This window comes from Monodon monoceros, unplaced genomic scaffold, assembly GCF_005190385.1.
Source record: "Monodon monoceros isolate NGI ecotype Baffin Bay Population unplaced genomic scaffold, NGI_Narwhal_1 Super_Scaffold_4, whole genome shotgun sequence".
Lineage (NCBI taxonomy): Eukaryota > Metazoa > Chordata > Mammalia > Artiodactyla > Monodontidae > Monodon > Monodon monoceros.
The window spans coordinates 6,912,058-6,931,416 of NW_021703781.1; the positions used below are offsets into that span (position 1 = coordinate 6,912,058).

The window sequence follows — 19,359 nt, forward strand, 5'->3', positions numbered from 1 at the left end:
ATGTGTTTGTATTTCTTATAGATTTTTTCCTGTAATCGATATCTAGTTTCATAGCGTTGTGGCCGGAAAAAATACTTGATACGATTTCAGTTTTCTTAAATTTACCAAGGCTTGATTTGTGACCCAAGATATGATCTATCCTGGAGAATGTTCCATGAGCACTTAAGAAGAAAGTGTATTCTGTTGTTTTTGGATGGAATGTCCTATAAATATCAATTAAGTCCATCTTGTTTAATGTATCATTTAAATCTTGTGTTTCCTTTTTTATTTTCATCTTGGATGATCTATCCATTAGTGAAAGTGGGGTGTTAAAGTCCCCTACTATGATTGTGTTACTGTCAATTTCCCCTTTTGTGGCTGTTAGTATTTGCCTTATGTATTGAGGTGCTCCTATGTTGGGTGCATAAATATTTACAGTTGTTATATCTTCTTCTTGGATTGATCCCTTGATCATTATGTAGTATCCTTCTTTGTCTCTTGTAATAGTCTTTGTTTTAAAGTCTATTTTGTCTCATATGAGAATTGCTACTCCAGCTTTGTTTTGATTTCCATTTGCATGGAATATCTTTTTCCATCCCCTCACTTTCAATCTGTATGTGTTCCTAGCTCTGAAGTGGGTCTCTTGTAGATAGCATATATACAGGTCTTGTTTTTGTATCCATTCAGCCAGTCTATGTCTTTTGGTTGGAGCATTTAATCCATTTACATTTAAGGTAATTATCGATATGTATGTTCCTGTTACCATTTTGTTAATTGTTTTGGGTTTGTCATTGTAGGTCTTTTCCTTCTCGTGTTTCCTGCCTAGAGAAGTTCCTTTAGCATTTGTTGTAAAGCTGGTTTGGTGGTGCTGAATTCTGTTAGCTTTTGCTTGTCTATAAAGCTTTTAATTTCTCCGTCAAATTGGAATGGCATCCTTGCTGGATAGAGTAATCTTGGTTATAGGTTGTTCTCCTTCATCACTTTAAATATGTACTGTCACTCCCTTCTGGCTTGCAGAGTTTCTGCTGCAAGTTCAGCTGTTAAGCGTATAGGGATTCCCTTATGTGTCATTTGTTCTTTTTCCCTTGCTGCTTTTAATATTTTTTCTTTGTATTTAATTTTTGATAGTTTGATTAATATGTGTCCTGGCGTGTTTCTCCTTGGATTTATCCTGTATGGGATCCTTGGATTTATCCTGTATGGGACTCTCTCTGCTTCCTGGAGTTAAGTGTTTCCTTTCCCATATTAGGGAAGTTTTCAAGTCTCTTCAAATATTTTCTCAGTCCCTTTCTTTTTCTCTTCTTCTTGTGGGACCCCTATAATTTGAATGTTGGTGCTTTTAATGTTGTCTCAGAGGTCTCTGAGACTGTCCTCAATTCTTTACATTCTTTTTTCTTTATTCTGCTCTACAGTAGTTATTTCCACTATTTTATCTTCCAGGTCACTTATCCGTTCTTCTGCCTCAGTTATTCTGCTATTGATCCCTTCTAGAGAATTTTAAATTTCATTTATTGTTGTTCATCACTGTGTGCTCTTTGGTTCCTCTAGGTCCTTGTTAAACGTTTCTTGTATTTTCTCTATTCTATTTCCAGGATTTTGGATCATCTTTACTATCATTCTGAATTCTTTTTCAGGTAGACTGCCTATTTCCTCTTCATTTGTTTGGTCTGGTGGGTTTTTCCCTGCTCCTTCATCTGCTGCATATTTCTGTCTTCTCATTTTGCTTAACTTACTGTGTTTGAGGTCTCCTCTTCACAGGCTGCAGGCTCGTAGTTCCCATTGTTTTTGGTGTCTGTCCCCAGTGGCTGAGGTTGGTTCAGTGGGTTGTGTAGGCTTCCTGGTGGAGGGGACTGGTGCCTGTGTTCTGATGGATGAGGCCTGATTGTGTCTTTCTGGTGGGTAGGCCCACGTCTGGTGGTGTTTTTTGGTGTGTCTGTGACCTTATTATGATTTTAGGCAGCCTCTCTACTAATGGGTGGGGTTGTGTTCCTGTCTTGCTAGTTGTTTGGCATGGGGTGTTCAGCAATGTAGCTTTCTGGTCGTTGAGTGGAGCTGGGTCTTGGCGTTGAGATGGAGATCTCTGGGAGATTTTCACCATTTGATATTACGTGGTCTGGGAGGTCTCTTCTGGACCAGTGTCCTGAACTTGGCTCTCCCACTTCAGTGGCACAGCCTTGATGCCTGGCTGGAGCACCAAGAGCCTGTCCTCCACACGTCTCAGAATAAAACGGAGAAAAAAAAGGAAGGAAGAAGAGAAAGTAAAATAAAATAAAGTTATTAAAATAAAAAATAATTGTTAAGGAAAAAACTTTAAAAAACCCCAAAAGAACGGACAGACAGAACCCTAAGACAAATGGTAAAAGCAAAGCTCTACAGACAAAATCACACAGAGAAGCAATCACGTACACACTCACAAAAAGAGAAAAAGGGGAAAAAAAAATATATATTACTGCTCCGAAAGTCCACCTCTTCAATTTGGGATGATTCATTGTCTGTTCAGGTATTCCACAGATGCAGGGCACATCAAGTTGACTGTGGAGATTTAATCCGCTTCTCTTGAGGCTGCTGGGAGAGATTTCCCTTTCTCTTCTTTGTTCGCACAGCTCCTGGGGCTCAGCTTTGGATTTGGCCCCGCCTCTGCGTGTAGGTCACCTGAAGGCGTCTGTTCTTTGCTCAGACAGGACGGGGTTAAAGGAGCAGCTGATTCGGGGACTGTGGCTCACTCAGGCCGGGGGGATGGAGGGGTATGGATGTGGGGTGAACCTGCAGCGGCAGAGGCCGGCGTGACGTTGCACCAGCCTGAGGCGCGGTGTGTTCTCCCGGGGAAGTTGTCCCTGGATCCGGGACCCTGGCGGTGGCGGGCTGCACAGGCTCCCCAGAAGGGAGATGTGAAGAGGGACCTGTGCTCGCACACAGGTTTCTTGGTGGCGGCAGCAGCAGCCTTAGCGTCTCATGCCTGTCTCTGGGGTCCGCGCTTTTAGCTGCGGCTGGTGCCCGTCTCTGGTGCTCCTTTAAGAAGCGCTCTTAATCCCTTCTCCTCGCGCACCAGGAAACAAAGAGGCAAGAAAAAGTCTCTTGAGTTTTCGGCAGCTCCCCACCTTTTCCCGGACTCCCTCCCGGCTATAGCTGTGGCGCACTAGTTCCTTCAGGCTGTGATTACGCCGCCAGTCCTCTCTTTGGGATCCGCCGGAAGCCGGACCCTCGGCTCCCAGCTCCGCCTGCCCCGGCGGGGGAGCAGACTAAGCCTCTTGGGCTGGTGAGTGTCGGCCGGCACCGAACCTCTGTGGAGGAATCTCCCCGCTTTGCCCTCCGCACCCCTGTTCCTGGGCTCTCCGCCGTGGCTCCGAAGCTTTCCGTCTCCGCCACCCGCAGTCTCGCCCGCGAAGGGGCTCCCTAGTGTGTGGAAACCTTTCCTCCTTCACAGCTCCCTCCCACTGGTGCGGGTCCCGTCCCTATTCTTTTGTCTCTGTTTATTCTTTTTTCTTTTGCCCTACCCAGGTACGTGGGGGAGATTCTTGCGTTTTGGGAGGTCTGAGGTCTTCTGCCAGCGTCCAGTAGGTGTTCTGTAGGAGTTGTTCCACGTGTAGATGTAGTTCTGGTGTATTTGTGGGGAGGAGGGTGATCTCTGTGTCTTACTCTTCCGCCATCTTGAAGCTCCTTCTGTAATATAGTCTTTTCACCTTTGATTGCTAGGAAAGGATAGAACAGGATGTTTTTATGTAACTGCATATTTGCCCTGAGAGGCATGTAAAGCAATAAAGGAATGAACCGAATTTTCATGATAATAAGACTTAATAAGATTGAGTTGTGATACTATTTTAACGTTGAGAGATTTATAAAAAATCCCTTTTGGATTTTTAAAAGACATACAAAGATGGCTTGACATTGAATGTCCTCTTAGGTAATTTTTGTTTAATATGAAAATTTAAAAAGTTGTTGAATTAAACATCCTTCAGAGGGTATCAGAAACCAGTGGAATTTAAAGTGTCAGTTTGTGGACAAAATTTTTGATGAGTACTTTTGGAAGGTTAATACTTTCTTTGTCTAAATCAAATGTGGTTTATCTATTTCTCCTAGTGAATACCTTTTTACAATTTGTTTTATCCTTTGTGTTGCTTAATACCAGTGTCTGTCTTTTCTGGATAATATTGACCAGTGCAAAGTTCTTACAGGTGATGAGGTCTTTAATTGGTTCTCCATGCTGCTGTATGACCTTGTTCATGACCTCTGTTCCTAGTCCAAGTTACCAGTTACGTGGATGTTAGTAATAGCCAACTATTATATGGTACTTCACAGTTTGCAAAGGCCTAGTTATTTCATTTAATTAGTCTTTATAATAATCGTATGACATAGGTAAGGGTAATTTTTTAATGAATAAGATAATTGAATCTCGTTGAAGTGGATTATTCCAAGGTTAACCAGCTAAAAAGTGGAAAAACTGCTCTTTTAACTCATGTTGGATAGAGTTTTGTTGTTGTTGTTTTTAAATTTGTACCTTCTGATTCATGCATTCATCTATCACACATTTATGGAGCATCTATTATATTCTGGGTATGATGGCTGTCACAAGTGCAGCAAGAATGAGACATGGTCCTTGTCTTTGAAGAGTGTAGTCTAGGAAAAGAAAGTTGTAAGCAGGAAGTGTGATGACTTTGTGAATCGTGGTCCCGATGAGGAATTCCATCCATCTACTTCAAGATTTGCAGAGTAATTTATACTTTGACCCTGTGGAAGTACATTTTTTTTAGGCAACTGTAACAGCCTTTCCTAATATGCCTCAAGTTGTACTGGGATAAATTGAACTGGATAGCAGACAGGGAACAGCTCTAGAGAAGTCTGTTACATTAAAAGGTAGATTTGACAGATATACACTATAATATATAAACTAGATAAACAACAAGAAACTTCTGTATAGCACAGGGAAGTATGTTCAGTATCTTGTGATAACCTGTAATGGAAAAGAAATCTGAAAAAGAACATATCTCTCTCTCTCTATATATATAACTGAATCACTTTGCTGTACACCTGAAACATTGTAAATAACTATACTTCAATTAAAAAGTTTTTTAAAAAAAGGTAGAGAGACAAAGGCACAGCAGGAGGCCATGACAATACTCCCAGTGTGACTCATCCAGCCTTGTCTCTGCTCCTTCGGCATCCTGAGCTTTTTTCGGTCATGGTGCTGTAGTACACGTTTACTCTAGGACAGTCAGTTATCTACTTGTTCTCTCTTCTCGGTGGACTCTTAAGTGCTTTGAGGGTACTTGTCCAAGCATTTTCATAGTACTTGACTTGCCGTGTCCAGCCTGTGTCCATACTTGTAGTGCACTTTATCCTCTCTACTCAGCCATTATCTTTCTTTTCCCATTTTTAAAAAAATAGTATCACATGATTCCATAGTGTTCTAGAGTTTGTAGACATTCTCTCATTTAAATGTGTATCATCTAATGTTTAGGGCTCTAACCTCAAGTGGATCCTGGCAGCCCTCCTCTGTTTCCCTAGGCAGCTTACTGTCCTGCATTCCTCAAACCCTGTCTTCCTTTCTCACTCCCAGCTGCTACTTTACTTCCTATTCCACTGAGAAAACAGAAGCCCTTGGAAGAGAACTTCTATATCCTCCCACCACTGAATTAGTCACCTTCCAGGAACCCCACCCTTGCTCCTGCCTGAGGCCACTACCTCCACCTGTGCTCTCAACCCCGGGCGGAGATGCACTGACCCCATCTCTCCCTGAATTACAAGCCTTTTTTCTTTATTGGGTATTTTCAGGATTATTTCTATCAGTATATAAACATATGATAGTATATTTCCCAAGCATATCAAGAACATCTTCTCTTAGATATCTTCATGGCTTGCCCTCTCACTTCATTCAGACAAATGACATTTTATCAGAGAGGTCTTCCCTGTATAGCCATTTAAAATATCGACTCCCATCATTTCTTCGCCCTAGCCTGCTTTCCTGAAATATTACAGAAGCCCCCAGATATTTCCTTCCTTAACTCTATATCCCCCTCCAGCTACTGTACCATTTCTCTGCTCCTCTTTTTAGCACAATTCAAGGGCTGTCTATTCTTGCTGGTCCACATCCTCTCCTCTCATTCTCTCCTAAATCCCCTCTGTTCTGGATCTGATCCCCACTACTCCACTGAAATGACCTTTGGCAAGACCCCCAATGAACACCACGTTGCCAACCGTGACGGTAATTCTAAGCCTTCATCTCACTCAGCTTCTGCATAGCGCTCTGCTCAGAAAACAGCTAGGACTGTTTTTTCCTTTGTAGCTCGTTTATCTGACTTGGCTCCTGGTTTTCCTTCTCCCTTACAGCCCGTTAACTATAATTCACTATAATTCTTCGTTATTGAATTCTCTCATCTGAACCTTCTGATGTCCGTGTACACTAGGTTTAGGGTTCACTTTTAGATTCTCTAGTTGTTGTTTACCCATTCATTCCCCTCGAGTAGTATCATGGTCTTTAAATACATTTTCATACTGTGGACTCTTAAGTATTTATCTTCAGCCATGGCATTTTCCCTCAATTCCAGAGTTATATATCCAGCTGCCTACTTGAGACCTCATTTGGATAAAAGTCATCACAGACCTAATATGTCCAAACTTGCCTTCACAAGCCCCTCCCCTGCTGCAAACTGTTTTCCCCCAGTGCCCCCCATTTCAGGACATGGTACCAGCATTTAACCAGGTGTTCAAGCCTGAAACCTTAACATATTCTTTTTCTTCTCTATCTCCATCCCATATACTGTAAGCTCTACTTTTAAATTATATTCAAATTCTGACCACTTCCCAACACTTCCACAGGCAGCACTCTAATACAAACCACCATCATCGTTTGCTTCGGCTACAGTGAGAACCTTTCAAATAGTATTTGTGTTCTCAACATGGCAGACAGTGTGATTCTTTTAACATGGAAATAAGTTACATCTCTCCTCTGCTCACAACCCTCTATGGTTTTCATTTTTCTTACTTATTTACTTATTATTGAACTATAGTTGGTTTATAATATTGTATTAGTTTCATGTGTACAGCACAGTGATTTAGTTTTTGCTTATTATATTCCATATTGGTTATTACAAGATATTGGGTATAATTTCCTGTTCTATACAGTAAATCCTTGTTGCTTATCTATTTTGTGTATAGTAGTTGGTATCTGTTAATCCCATACTCCTAATTTGTGCCTCCCCCACTCTCTCTCCCCTTTGGTAACCATAAGTTTGCTTTCTATGTCTGTGAGTCTGTTTTTGTATATAGATTTATTTGTATTATTTTTTAGATTCCACATATAAGTGATATCATATAGTATTTGTCTTTCTTTGACTTATTTCACTAAGCATAATATTCTCTTGGTCCATCCATGTTGCTGCAAATGACAATATTTCATTCTTTTTTAAAAAATTTATTTATTTATTTTTGGCTGCATTGGGTCTTCGTTGCTGTGCATGGGCTTTTTTTGCGGCGAGCGGGGGCTACTCTTTGTTGTGGTGTGCAGGCTTCTCATTGCGGTGGCTTCTCTCGTTGTGGAGCACGGGCTCTAGGCACATGGGCTTCAGTAGTTGTGGCACATGGGCTTAGTAGTTGGGGCTCGCAGACTCTAGAGCGCAGGCTCAGTAGTTGTGGCGCACAGGCTTAGTTGCTCTGTGGCATGTGGGATCTTCCCGGACCAGGGCTTGAACCCATGTCCCTTGCATTGTCAGGCGGATGCTTAACCATTGCGCCATCAGAGAAATCCTTCATTCTTTTTTATGGCTAATATTCCAGTATGTGTGTGTGTGCGCACGTGTGCGTGCGTGTGTGTGTATACATATTGTACGTAAATATGTGTATATATGCGTATATATATACATACACACACACACACAACACCTTCTTAAGCCAGTTGTCTGTTGATGAGCGCTTGGGTTGTTTCCATGTCTTGGCTACTGTAAATACTACTGCTGTGAACATTGGGGTGCAGATGTCTTTTTGAATTAGAGTTTTCATTTATTTCTTTATAGATACCCAGGAGTGGAATTGCTGGATCATATAGTAGTTCTATTTTTAGTTTTTTAAGGAACCTCCATACTGTTCTCCATACTGCCTGTATCAAGTTACATTCTCACGAACAGTGCAAGAGGGTTCCCTTTCCTCCACACCCTCTCCAGCATTTATTTTTTGTAGACTTTTTGATGGTAGCCATTCTGACTGGTGTGTGATGATACCTCATTGTAGTTTTTATTTGCATTATTTTCTCTAATAATTAGTGATGTTGAGCACCTTTTCATATGCGTGTTAGCTTTCTGTATGTCTTCTTTGGAGAAGTGTTTTTTTAGGTCTTCTGCCCATTTATGATGGGGTTGTTTGTTTCTTTGATACTGAGTTGTATAAGCTGTTTGTATATTTTGGGTAGGTCTCATCATTTGCAAATATTTTCTCCCATTCCATAGATTGTCTTTTCATTTTGTTGATGGTTTCCTTTACTGTGGAAAATGATTTAAGTTTGATTAGGTCCCATTTTTTATTTTTGCTTTTATTTCTTGAGATAGTGATCTAAGAAAATACTGCTACGATTTATGTCAAAGAATTTTTTGCTTATGTTCTCTTCTAGGAGTTTTATGATGTCTTGTCTTACATTTAGATCACTAATCCATTTTGAGTTTATTTTTGTATATGGTGTTAGAGAATCTTCTAATTTCATTCTTTTACATGTAGTTGTTCAGCTTTTCCAGCACCACTTGTTGAAGACTGTCTTTTCTCCGCTGTATATTCTTGCCTCCTTTGTCTTTGAGGTTAATTGACCATAGGTGTGTGGATTTGTTTCTGGGCTCTCTATTCTGTTCCATTGATCTATTTGTCTGTTTTTGTGCCAGTACACGCTGTTTTGATTACTATAGCTTTGTAGTGTAGTCTGAAGTCTGCAAGGGTTATACCTCCAGCTTTGTTCTTTTTTTCCCAGGATTGCTTTGGTAATTCTGAGTGTTTTGTGGTTCCACATAAATTCTAGGATTATTTGTTCTAGTTCTGTGAAAAATGTCATGGGTATTTTGATAGGGATTGCATTAAAGCTGTAGATTGCTAGTATCATACTTGGACCAAACTCCAGAGTCCTTCCCATGACCTACAAGCCCCTCTGGATCCAGTCCTGCTAAGTTTCTGCCATTGTTTCTTCTAGTCATCCCCCCAGCCCCTCACTCACCAGACCCTTTCCTAGTGCAGGGTTGCTGTGTTTGCTGCCCTTCTCTGCCTGGAATATTCCACGTGCTCACTCCCAAGTTTATTCTGATCTTTGTTCATTGTCTTCTCATCAGAGAGACTGATTCTGACCAGCCTCTAATATAATCCCCTTCATTACTCTTGATATCTTTGACCTTGTCCTTTTGTATTCTTGGCTCTTATCACTATCTGATGTTAAATTTTATAAACTATTCATTTACTTATTATTTTTCTCTTCCTTGAGTATAAGCTCCATGGGTGCAAGAACTTGTTCTGCTATGTTGGTGGTCATGACTTGTGAATTTACTTCTTACAAAAATAGGAATGATGAAATAACAATTATTAATCATCTTTTATATTCTGGGCACCCTTTCCTGTGCACTTTGTAAATATTAGATGCTTGATTAATTTAATCCCTTGCATGCAACAACCGTGTAAGGTAGGTGTTTTCTCATTTCATAGATGAAAATACTGACAGTCACAGTGACTAGTAAAAGGAGAGCTGGAGAGCTGGGATTTAAACTCTGAGCGAGTCTGGTCCAAAAGTAATGTTTTCTACTTAATTCATATTATTTAGTATTACAAATGATTAAATAATAGTTATGTATAGTGGGCAAGTTATTATTAATATATAACTTACTATATTAATTCTTACTCTGTAACTTATTATACTAACTCTTATAAAACTTGTTATTACATAACATTATTATATAACTTCCACCTAATAGATAAAGACACTGAGTTTCTAATTGGGCTCTAGGGGACTCTTTTTGCACAAACACAAGATTTCTGTAACAGATACTTTGTGTGTCTCACTTTATCTGGGTAACTTTTGTATTTTCCATCCATTATATTTGACCCCTTGAACTGGCACTTGTGAGCTCAGCACCAAGCTTTTCAAAAGCCGGTCCTAATATTTGTATCATGATTTTGCTTCGAGTACAAAGTAACCTTTTGCTGATCTTTATAATACTTGGGTTAAGCTGAGTGAAAACAGCAGAAAGGCTGAAAATTGCTGTTTTGCTTGTGCTCACTTTCTGGAGTGCATATGTACAACCTGACTCTTATCAGAAATAGCTTAATGCTCAGGTATAGTTTGGTGGTTCGTTGATTCTTTCCCAGGTCAGAGAAAAGCCTTCAGCTGAAATATTCACAGATTGCAAGAAAAGTGAGGAAATTTATTGAAAGCCTATAAAAATATGGAGGTTTTGGTGCACTGCATGGTAACCTCCATTTTAAAGAATTACGTTTATAATTAGCAAGAACAGAATTAAATTTTTATAATTAGCAAGAACAGAATTTAATAAGTTTGCCAATTACAGCAGTAAATTGGAGGCCGAAATCGCAAGCTCATGTTTCCCTGTGTTTTTCAAAAGCAAGCCTCTGAATCCATAGATAAATGTTATGTCCATACAGTTTGAGCTATGAAACCCTTGCATAAAAATGCAGGTGGGGAGGTACGTATCAAAACATATACCAGAAACAAGAGTAAAATAGTTCCTATGAATAATATTATTTCGTGCTCTGTGTTTTTGCTAAAAACTCTTTGGTGTTTATTCTCCAGTGGGTGGTATAATATGTATATGTCCAGATGGCTGTTATTTATTTATTTTTTTGATCAGTCTTGAAAATTTGTCCTTGTGTTGTGCGGTAACAAGAGAATTACAGTTACTGGAGGTCACAGACTTGTATATATGAGAGAGAGAGAGGGAGAGAGTCTGTGTATATGTAATACAAGAAAGCATAGTGTCCTCAAGAGTTAGAAATTGCCTGTCTTGAAATAAAGAGTTATTGATATATAGATTCAGATCTTGAAAATTGCCTCTAAACTTACTTCTCCATCTTTTTTTGTCTTTTCAGCATTCTTCCTTTACATAAAACCTTTCCGTTATCCTTCCTTAAAATGTTGCAATAATTCGTACACAGTTGTCTGCTCTTCAGGACTTTAATGTGGTTTATGCATTCACGTCTGGTGTGGATCTTTGAGAAGCTCTACAGCTTTCTCCCTGGGTCTCTGCCATTCTGCAGACGGGAGGAGCAGAACTTTGAATATTCTAAAATATGCATATGCAAAATCTCAAGCAATATATTATGTATAACATACACATATTTTTATAGTTAAATATGGGTCTCATCTGTTCTGCATAGCTACTAAGTATTTCAGAGTAATATGAATAAATACACTTAATTTTTCATAGAAGCATCATATGTAAGTGATACTTTGTACAATAGGTACACTCTCTGGTGTAATTGCAGAAGGACTCCTAAGGGGCCAGCCCATCCGGCACTCTCTTTTGTCTCTTAATACTTGCTTGAGCATCAACCAGGTGACAGGGAGACATTATTGAGTGATCAGTTAGTTACTCTGCTTGTCTCAGTGTGTGATGTCAATGCTTTATGTGCAAGTACGAGCACTGATTTTCTTTACTAGCTCTTTCTGTGGGTGTATTCCATGTAGAGGTGTGAGAAAGTCAGGGTAACAGTCTCATACTCAGCACATATATTAAGATGAATTTCATCTTTACATGTGAGGCAATCTTCAGTGCCAAGTAGGAAATTCAGATCATTTCAGAGCTAGGAACACAGATTTTATGCATGCTATTTTCCAAGTGGAAAAGGGGAAAAGGTACATTTCTGTTGATGTTATTGTTGGTGACTGTATCTGTCAACTTTAATCTATCTCACGCGAAACAGATACTGAGTTAGAATGTCTGCAATATGTTCAGTCTTTCTAGATCTGATTTTTCACTTGCATGTCAATTCCCTTATGACTAAGGTCAACTTAAATGCTTAAGTTTTGTAACTGCTTCTATTTTTATGATGATGACCTCATATGTTGTCCAAGCTATTTTAGGCTCTTTATTTTCCTGTATCTTTTAAAATTCTAATTTAAAAGTTATTTAAAATATTTCAGAAATGTACTTATTTTCAAGGATTTAAAACCTAAGAGCAGGGACTTCCCTGGTGGTCCAATGGTTAAGACTTCGCCTTCCGGTGCAGGGGGGTGAAGGTTCGATCCCTGATCGGGGAGCTAAGATCCCACATGTCTCTAAGCCAGAAAACCAAAACATAAAACTGAAACAGTATTGTAACAAGTTCAATAAAGACTTTAAAAATAGTACACATCAAAAAAGATCTTTAGAAGAGAAATTAAAAAATAAAACCTAAGAACAAAGAAATTTCCTTTATTAGTGGTCTCTGGGAAACTTTTTTACTTCTTCCTTACTTTCTACTAAGAAATATAGTTTGCCATCACTGTCTTGGGTGATATTCATGAGGGCAGTTTCAAAGTTTTTTCAGGCATTTTGAAATAAAATTTCACAAGAGAGTAGATGGGATACAACATGTCGTAATGCTGAAATGGCTTCCTCATGTGGTCTTATGGGTGCATCAGTCCTGATCTACGTCCGTTCTTCTGTAGTTGGGATCAGATTACAGGATTGTATCTTCATCTATAAATTATTTGTGCTGTTTAATATACCAGTTGCTGTGTGTGTGTGTGTGTGTGTGTGTGTGTGTGTGTGTGTGTGTGTGTGTGTGTGTGCGCGCGCGCGCGCGCATGCGTGTGCATAGCTTTCTGCTGGTGCTTTAGCAGCTCGGATATGTGGTCTATGTGAAGAGGTGGCAGGCAGCCAGGTGGGTAGAACTGTATTTTCTGACAGAGCTTAGAATCGCCTGTACATGGTGATACTGAAAATCAGGCCAGCTTTTTGTGGGCTTCATTTCAGTTTGGAAGCTCCCTGTAGAGAGTGCCACCTCCTTTGCCTGCCCTGGGGGCATCCTCTGCCATCCTGGTTCACCACCACTCCTATTTCCTAGGTTTTAGGGTAATAAGTGGAAAAGCAGTTAATTGAAGAGGAAGATGCTCTGCTGAGTTCAGAGCCAACAACTTAATTTTATCAAGTATTTTCATGAGTTCTGAAGGATATGGTAGATGTTAATACATTCATTCTTTCTACAATAGCCCAGAAAAATAGGTATTTTTCCATCTCTGAAATGGAAGTTAAAAAGGTCCCTTCCTCCTCTTCTGTCTGTATTGATCTCTGTCTTCTGCTTTGCCTTTCTCTCTCCTTTCCTAAAAATCCAGTAAGTAGCACTACTTTGGACAGCCGTTTCTCAGTCGAAAATTTAATCATTGACTAAATTTTAATTACCTACTAATGATACAGACAACCTTTTTCTCACCTCACCATTGCCTGCTGCTCCTCGATTCAAAGAAGTTTCCTTGTTATTTTATGTAAGTTTGTTTTTCATGTGATTTTGTTTTTCATTTGGTTTTGTTTTTAACACAGTTAAATCTGCATATAGTAACTTTATTCACTTTACCTATAGCCACATCGCTAAAACATATTTGATGAATGGAAACCAGGGGATTATACTAGGGTTAGTTTCTGGGTAGATTTCTAGCCAGACTGTTAGTGCAGTGATTTTATATCATTGTAGGAGGTAGTACAGCACAATTGTTAGGGGTCTAGGTTATAGAGTCAGGTGGACCCAGATTTGAATCCTGTTCAACCACTTTGCTGGGTAATAGGGATTTACTCTCACAATGCCTCTTCTCATCTGTTAATACTCAAAAGCATAATAATAGTACTTAACTCTTCATTTATTTATGGCACAGACTCCCTGTCCCTCAGTAAAAGCCAAAGGCTTTTGGCTTTTAGGCTGGGCTCAGGGCCTGTCTTGATCAGGCTCTGTTGTCTCTGACTTCGTCTCCCACCATCCTCTTCCCCCTGGGTTAATCCACTCCAGCTGCGCTGACATCCTCCCTGTTTCTTGAACATGCCAGATACTCTTCTGCCTGAGAGGCTTTCACTGGCCTTGCTTCTGCCTGGACTGCCCATTCTGCAGATACTCACATAGCTCATGCCCCTTCCCTGCTTCAAGTCTTTGTCTCAATGAAACCCGTTAATTTTATTCATAATTTCAATCTTCCCCACCACAGCAGCACTATGAGCCCCTTACCCTGTTCCAATTTTTTTTTTTAACGTAGACTTTTCACCTTTAACATAATTTACGAACTTATTGTCTTTTTGTTTATTGTCTCTATTCCCTGCTAGAATGTAAGCCTAATAAGTTCAGGGATCTTTGATTTATTTCGTAAATCATCTCAAGGGCTTAGAACATTTCCTAGAACATATTATGTCCTCAGAAAATATTTCAGTGATAAATGAATGTTTGAGAGGAGCTGTTGGTGGTGTTATTTGATAATTATTTTCCATTTTGTACTGTTACAGCAGACGTGGCAGCATTTGTTAGAGAAATCATGTCTTATTTACGCCTCACAAAATTGCCTGGAATGCAGTATTGTAGTGCTGGCTTTCCCCGCATAAATAATTGATCTCTGTGCTGAAGAGCTGTAAGGTCATAGGAAAAATACAGGAGCATTTAACAAAAGGAATTCAATCCAACGTATGTTTATGGAGCAGTGGTCTAAATTGAACGGTGGTATGATTCCCTTGGGTTTTAAGTAAAACGTTTATTTTCATTGGGCACCTGGTTTCCATGGAGTTTAATCTGACCTGCTTGACAGATAGCATTGGATACAATACAGATGGTGGACTTTATTTATTTATTTTTTTTGTGGTACGCGGGCCTTTCACTGTTCTGGCCTCTCCCATTGCAGAGCACAGGCTCCGGACGCGCAGGCTCAGCGGCCATGGCTCACGGACCCAGCCGCTCCGCGGCATGTGGGATCCTCCCGGACCGGGGCACGAACCCGTGTCCCCTGCATCGGCATGCGGACTCTCAACCACTGCGCCACCAGGGAAGCCCAAGAATTTTTAAAATGCATAGTCAGTAGGCTCTCCAACCACAGTGGTTCTGGAGAAAACATTGTGCTTTGAGATGAATGATGGGTTAATTAATAGGCGGGTGTTTGCGAATTGGTGTTTGGTCCATCAGTGCTCAGTATATTTCACTTTCGGTCAAAAAGGAACTCTTCATTTACTGGAATGTAAAATAGAAACAGCTCCCAGATAAACTGGAAAAAGCCTTATAAGTGTGTCAGGCTAGAATCCATCAAAGTTGGATCATAGTTGAAAGCTGTAGTCATGGCTCTCTTGTTAGTGGCGTGGCAGAGCTCCCTGAACTCGGTGTTGCTTCGTGGCCAGGCGCTTCATCACACAATGCCTAGGCACTAAATTGTAAGGAAACTGCACAAGTGAGTTGGTTTTATTAATTTAATAGAGTAGTTCAGTACATTGTTGGTTCCTTTCCCTTGTATAGTTGGTTTGTATCACATATTAATGAGCATCTCCAGAAATGTGCTCTCATTTCTGGTTCTGTCCAAAGTCCACAGACTTATTTTAATATTCATCTGTTACTGACTGCCTCCAAACTCTCATAAAAGACCTCTCACATTTTTTCTGGGATCCATATCCTTTCTGGGACCCATTCTGAATCCCCCTCGTACTTGAGCACTTGTTAGAAATGCAAAATCTACCCAAGACCTTGTATTTTAGCAAGACCTACAGGTGAAAGGATGCATGTTAAAGACTGAGAAGTACTTCTCTAGATAACAAGTGTCTTAAAAAATCAACTGAGCCTCTGGAAGCAGTGTGGGGTTGAGGACTTTTACATTCAAATAAGTTAGGTCTAATGACCAGTTCTTAGAAATAAGTATGTTCAGCCCTCTGTGAGTAACAAGTTACTTTGAGCCTTATTTTCCTCATGTGTATATCTGTGGATAATCTGTATATTACTGGGATATTGTGAGGATTAAATAAATTAATGCCAGGACTGGCATACACTATATTTTTGGTAAATATGGTACACCTTCTCTTCTTTCGGGCTTACTGGGTAGCACTGTTATTCTCACCTGCCTTATACCTTGCTGTATGTTCTTATTCTCATTCCTAAAACGTCTTTAATTAGTACATTACAGTAATTATTTACTAACTGTGTTTAGATAGCCTCCAGTATCCAAAGGAACCTATCTTACCCAAGAGTGTAGTTTACTCGCTAGAGTTAGTTCCATAGGGTGAGACAAGATAGCAAAAGACTGTGGCGGTTTGGGAAGGCATTGAGCACATCAGGACAATTCAGTTCTTTGTTACTATACCACCTATTTGGAAAACATGATGTATCTTTGATCTTGCAGATTATATAAGCAACAGAGATATTTCATTATTTTTATTATAGCCATGCTGAACATGAATTAATATTCAGATGTACTCATTATATGAAAATAGTGCTTTTTTTTTTAGCAGTTGACTTTTAAAATGTAACAATTGAATGCTCACTGGAAATCACTGAGCACTGTGGGGAGAGTTGGGAGCTAATTATTAAGAGATTGGACTTGGCTGTGACCAGTGCTATGAGCCAGCTATTAGGTATTGCTGCTACCACGTAGGAAATAAAGCAAATATATAGCATGATAAGGGTTTGTATTAAATTACAGCTGCACTTTTCCAGTTGATATAGCATATTCTTTAGGTTAACCAAAAAGGCTTGTTTTCTGCTTTTGAATATTTGCTGTGTCTTATCACCTCCACTCTACTATTCTACCATGGTGAGCATCTTCTAGCATGTACTCATATTCCTTTTTCGCTTTGATTCTAATTAAAAGGGTCGATGAGTATATTTGTTTTTTTATTTTCTCTGTTAAGTATCCTGTTTCTTTGAGGTTGAAATGTCAAAATATAAATGGCTAGACTTTTTAGGCATTTGCCACTTAGAATCTGTTAAAAAATGATAATGCTACCTTGCATTTCTTGTTGATTTAGGGCCTTTTGTATGTCAGTCACTGTGTAAGTTAGTTGATCTCACGTCCCTCCTCATTTTGTAGACGGCAGAACTGGGGTAAGAACCCAGCTATTGTTAATTCTAAAGCCTGTGCATCTTGTCGTGTTCATGCTGCCTGTACTGAGTCATCGCATGGATCATCTTTCCCTTGTACAGTTTTTCCTGTAACCCTGCAATTGATTGGAAACCAAGTGTTGGATTGAAGAGGACTGAACTAACAAATCACCTCTCTGTACATTTTTAAGCAATCCAGGATCATTTCAAAGATGATCAAGTTGCCAATGTGTGGTTGAACTAAGATGACTTTTCAGGTTGACCCAGAAGCTCTGTTATTGACCTGTTTTCCTGTGTCAGTTTTGGAACGATGTGTATGTGCTTGCTAGTAGAATCTGTTCCATTCTTGATAATACTTGATGTCCTAGGAATATGTCAGACCATTTTTTGATAGTTTTGATGATTTAAAGCAGTGTGTAAGAGCGCTAACATGGAAATCCTGTATTTTACTTTTCTCCATGCAGGTTGCCTTTGGGGGTCAGTAATGACAGTAAAAAAAAAAAAAAGCTGTTGATTGCCTTGAATAGCAATAACTTCTCCCGCCTCCCCCTACCCAGTTATCTTTTTTTTGCAAATAAAAGTACACTAGGAATTGATTCTTTGGCTTTTTTGGGGACAGTTGTTCTTATATTTATTTTTCTCTGATTTTATTTTTTTTAATTTTTAAAATAATTTTTAAAAAAATTTATTTATTTATTTTTGGCTGCATTGGGTCTTCGTTGCTGCGCGTGGGCTTTCTCTAGTTGCGGCGAGCGGGGGCTACCCTTCCTGCGGTGTGCGGGCTTCTCATTGTGGTGGCTTCTCTTGTTGTGGAACACGGGCTCTAGGCGTGCTGGCTTCAGTAGTTGCGGCACGTGGGCTCAGTAGTTGTGGCTCACGGGCTCTAGAGTGAAGGCTCAGTAGTTGTGGCTCACCGGCTTAGTTGCTTCGTGGCATGAGGGATCTTCCTGGACCAGGGATCGAACCTGTGTCCCCTGCATTGGCAGGTGGATTCTTAACCACTGAGCCACCAGGGAAGTCCCTATTTTTCTCTGATTTTAAAAAGCATTAAATAATAACCTTGTGGATCTGATTTAGACTGAGTAATGCCAGATCTCACTTTTTTCTCTTCTCCTCCCCTCTGCAGGATGATGAAGTGGTTCTGCAGTGTACTGCAACCATCCACAAAGAACAGCAGAAACTGTGTTTGGCCGCAGAAGGGTTTGGCAACAGACTTTGCTTCTTGGAGTCCACTTCGAATTCCAAGGTGGGATAAAGCCTTTTCAGGCTACTCAAACATTCGGGTTTTAATAGGGGCACTGAAGTTATTTATGGGCACTCTGCTCTTTTCTATGGAACAGAAACTAAAGGAAATTGAACAGTCTTTTCCCTATTCATTAAGCAAAGTTTCCGTTGAGCCCCTACTCTTTGCAAATAACTCAGATGCGATTGTTAACAGGAATAGCCAAAGTCCTTGCCCTGTGCTGTTTATATATAGTAGGGGAAAAGTAAACAATGTAAATAAGTGATAATTTTAGAACCGATAAGGGCTGTGAAGAAAAGCAGAGTAGTAACAGGGTGGAGAGCGATAAGGCAAGGACTCACCCTTTCACAAAGGGTGTTTAGGGAAGGCCTTTCTGAGGCAGTGATATTTGAGCAGAATGAAGTGAGGGAGGGAGAAGTACTAAGTTCTTGACGTTTCTGGAAAGAACCACGCAATGCAAGGGCCCCTCGTTAGGAATGTGCTTGCAGACTGTTTAAGGAAAAACAGGTAAGCCACTGCAGCTCTGGTACCATGAATGGGGCCACTGGTGAGGAAAGGTGAAGGGCCTGTCAGCCCTTGGTTAGCAATCGAGGTTCCTTCCTAGTATAAAGGGAGGCCATTGGACCAGGTGAGCAATACAATTTGATTTAATATTTAAGTAAATATTTGATTTAGCTCTTCTGTGGATTAGTGGCTTTTGTGGGGTTTTTTTGGCTTAAACAACAGAAATTTATTTCTCACAGTTTTGGAAGATAGAAGTCCAAGATCAAGTTGCCAGCATGGTTGGGTTCTGGTGAGAGATTAGAAGCTTTTGGAAGAGTAAGATTAGAAGCAGTGAGAGCAGGTGGAAGGTGCCTGCAGAAGTCTGCAGGGCAGCTGCTGGATCTTCAGATGAGAAGCAACGGTGATGGGAAACTTGGGGGAGTTGAGAATAGACTTGTAGGATTTAGAGGATGTGCTGATAGATGACTGTGTAGCATAAAGGAAAGAGAGGAAATGAAGATGTTTCTGGGGGTAGAAAATCAACCAGAAAACAGTCAATTTAATAATGTTTTGTGTAGCACTTTTTAGTTTACAGAGTCCTTTGACCTGCATGATTTCATGTAATTGTCACAATAGGAGAATGTGTGCATGGT

The 19,359-nt window shown here is 40.0% G+C and overlaps 1 protein-coding gene across 1 annotated transcript in view; it reads left to right on the forward strand.

Moving 5' to 3' along the window:
• RYR2 (ryanodine receptor 2) overlaps nt 1-19,359 on the forward strand; it is a 721,906-nt gene that overhangs the window by 186,544 nt on the left and 516,003 nt on the right. Inside the window, exon 2 of the mRNA XM_029245584.1 lies at nt 18,107-18,226. Coding sequence (XP_029101417.1) covers nt 18,107-18,226 — 120 coding nt within the window. The remainder of the gene's footprint in view (nt 1-18,106; nt 18,227-19,359) is intronic.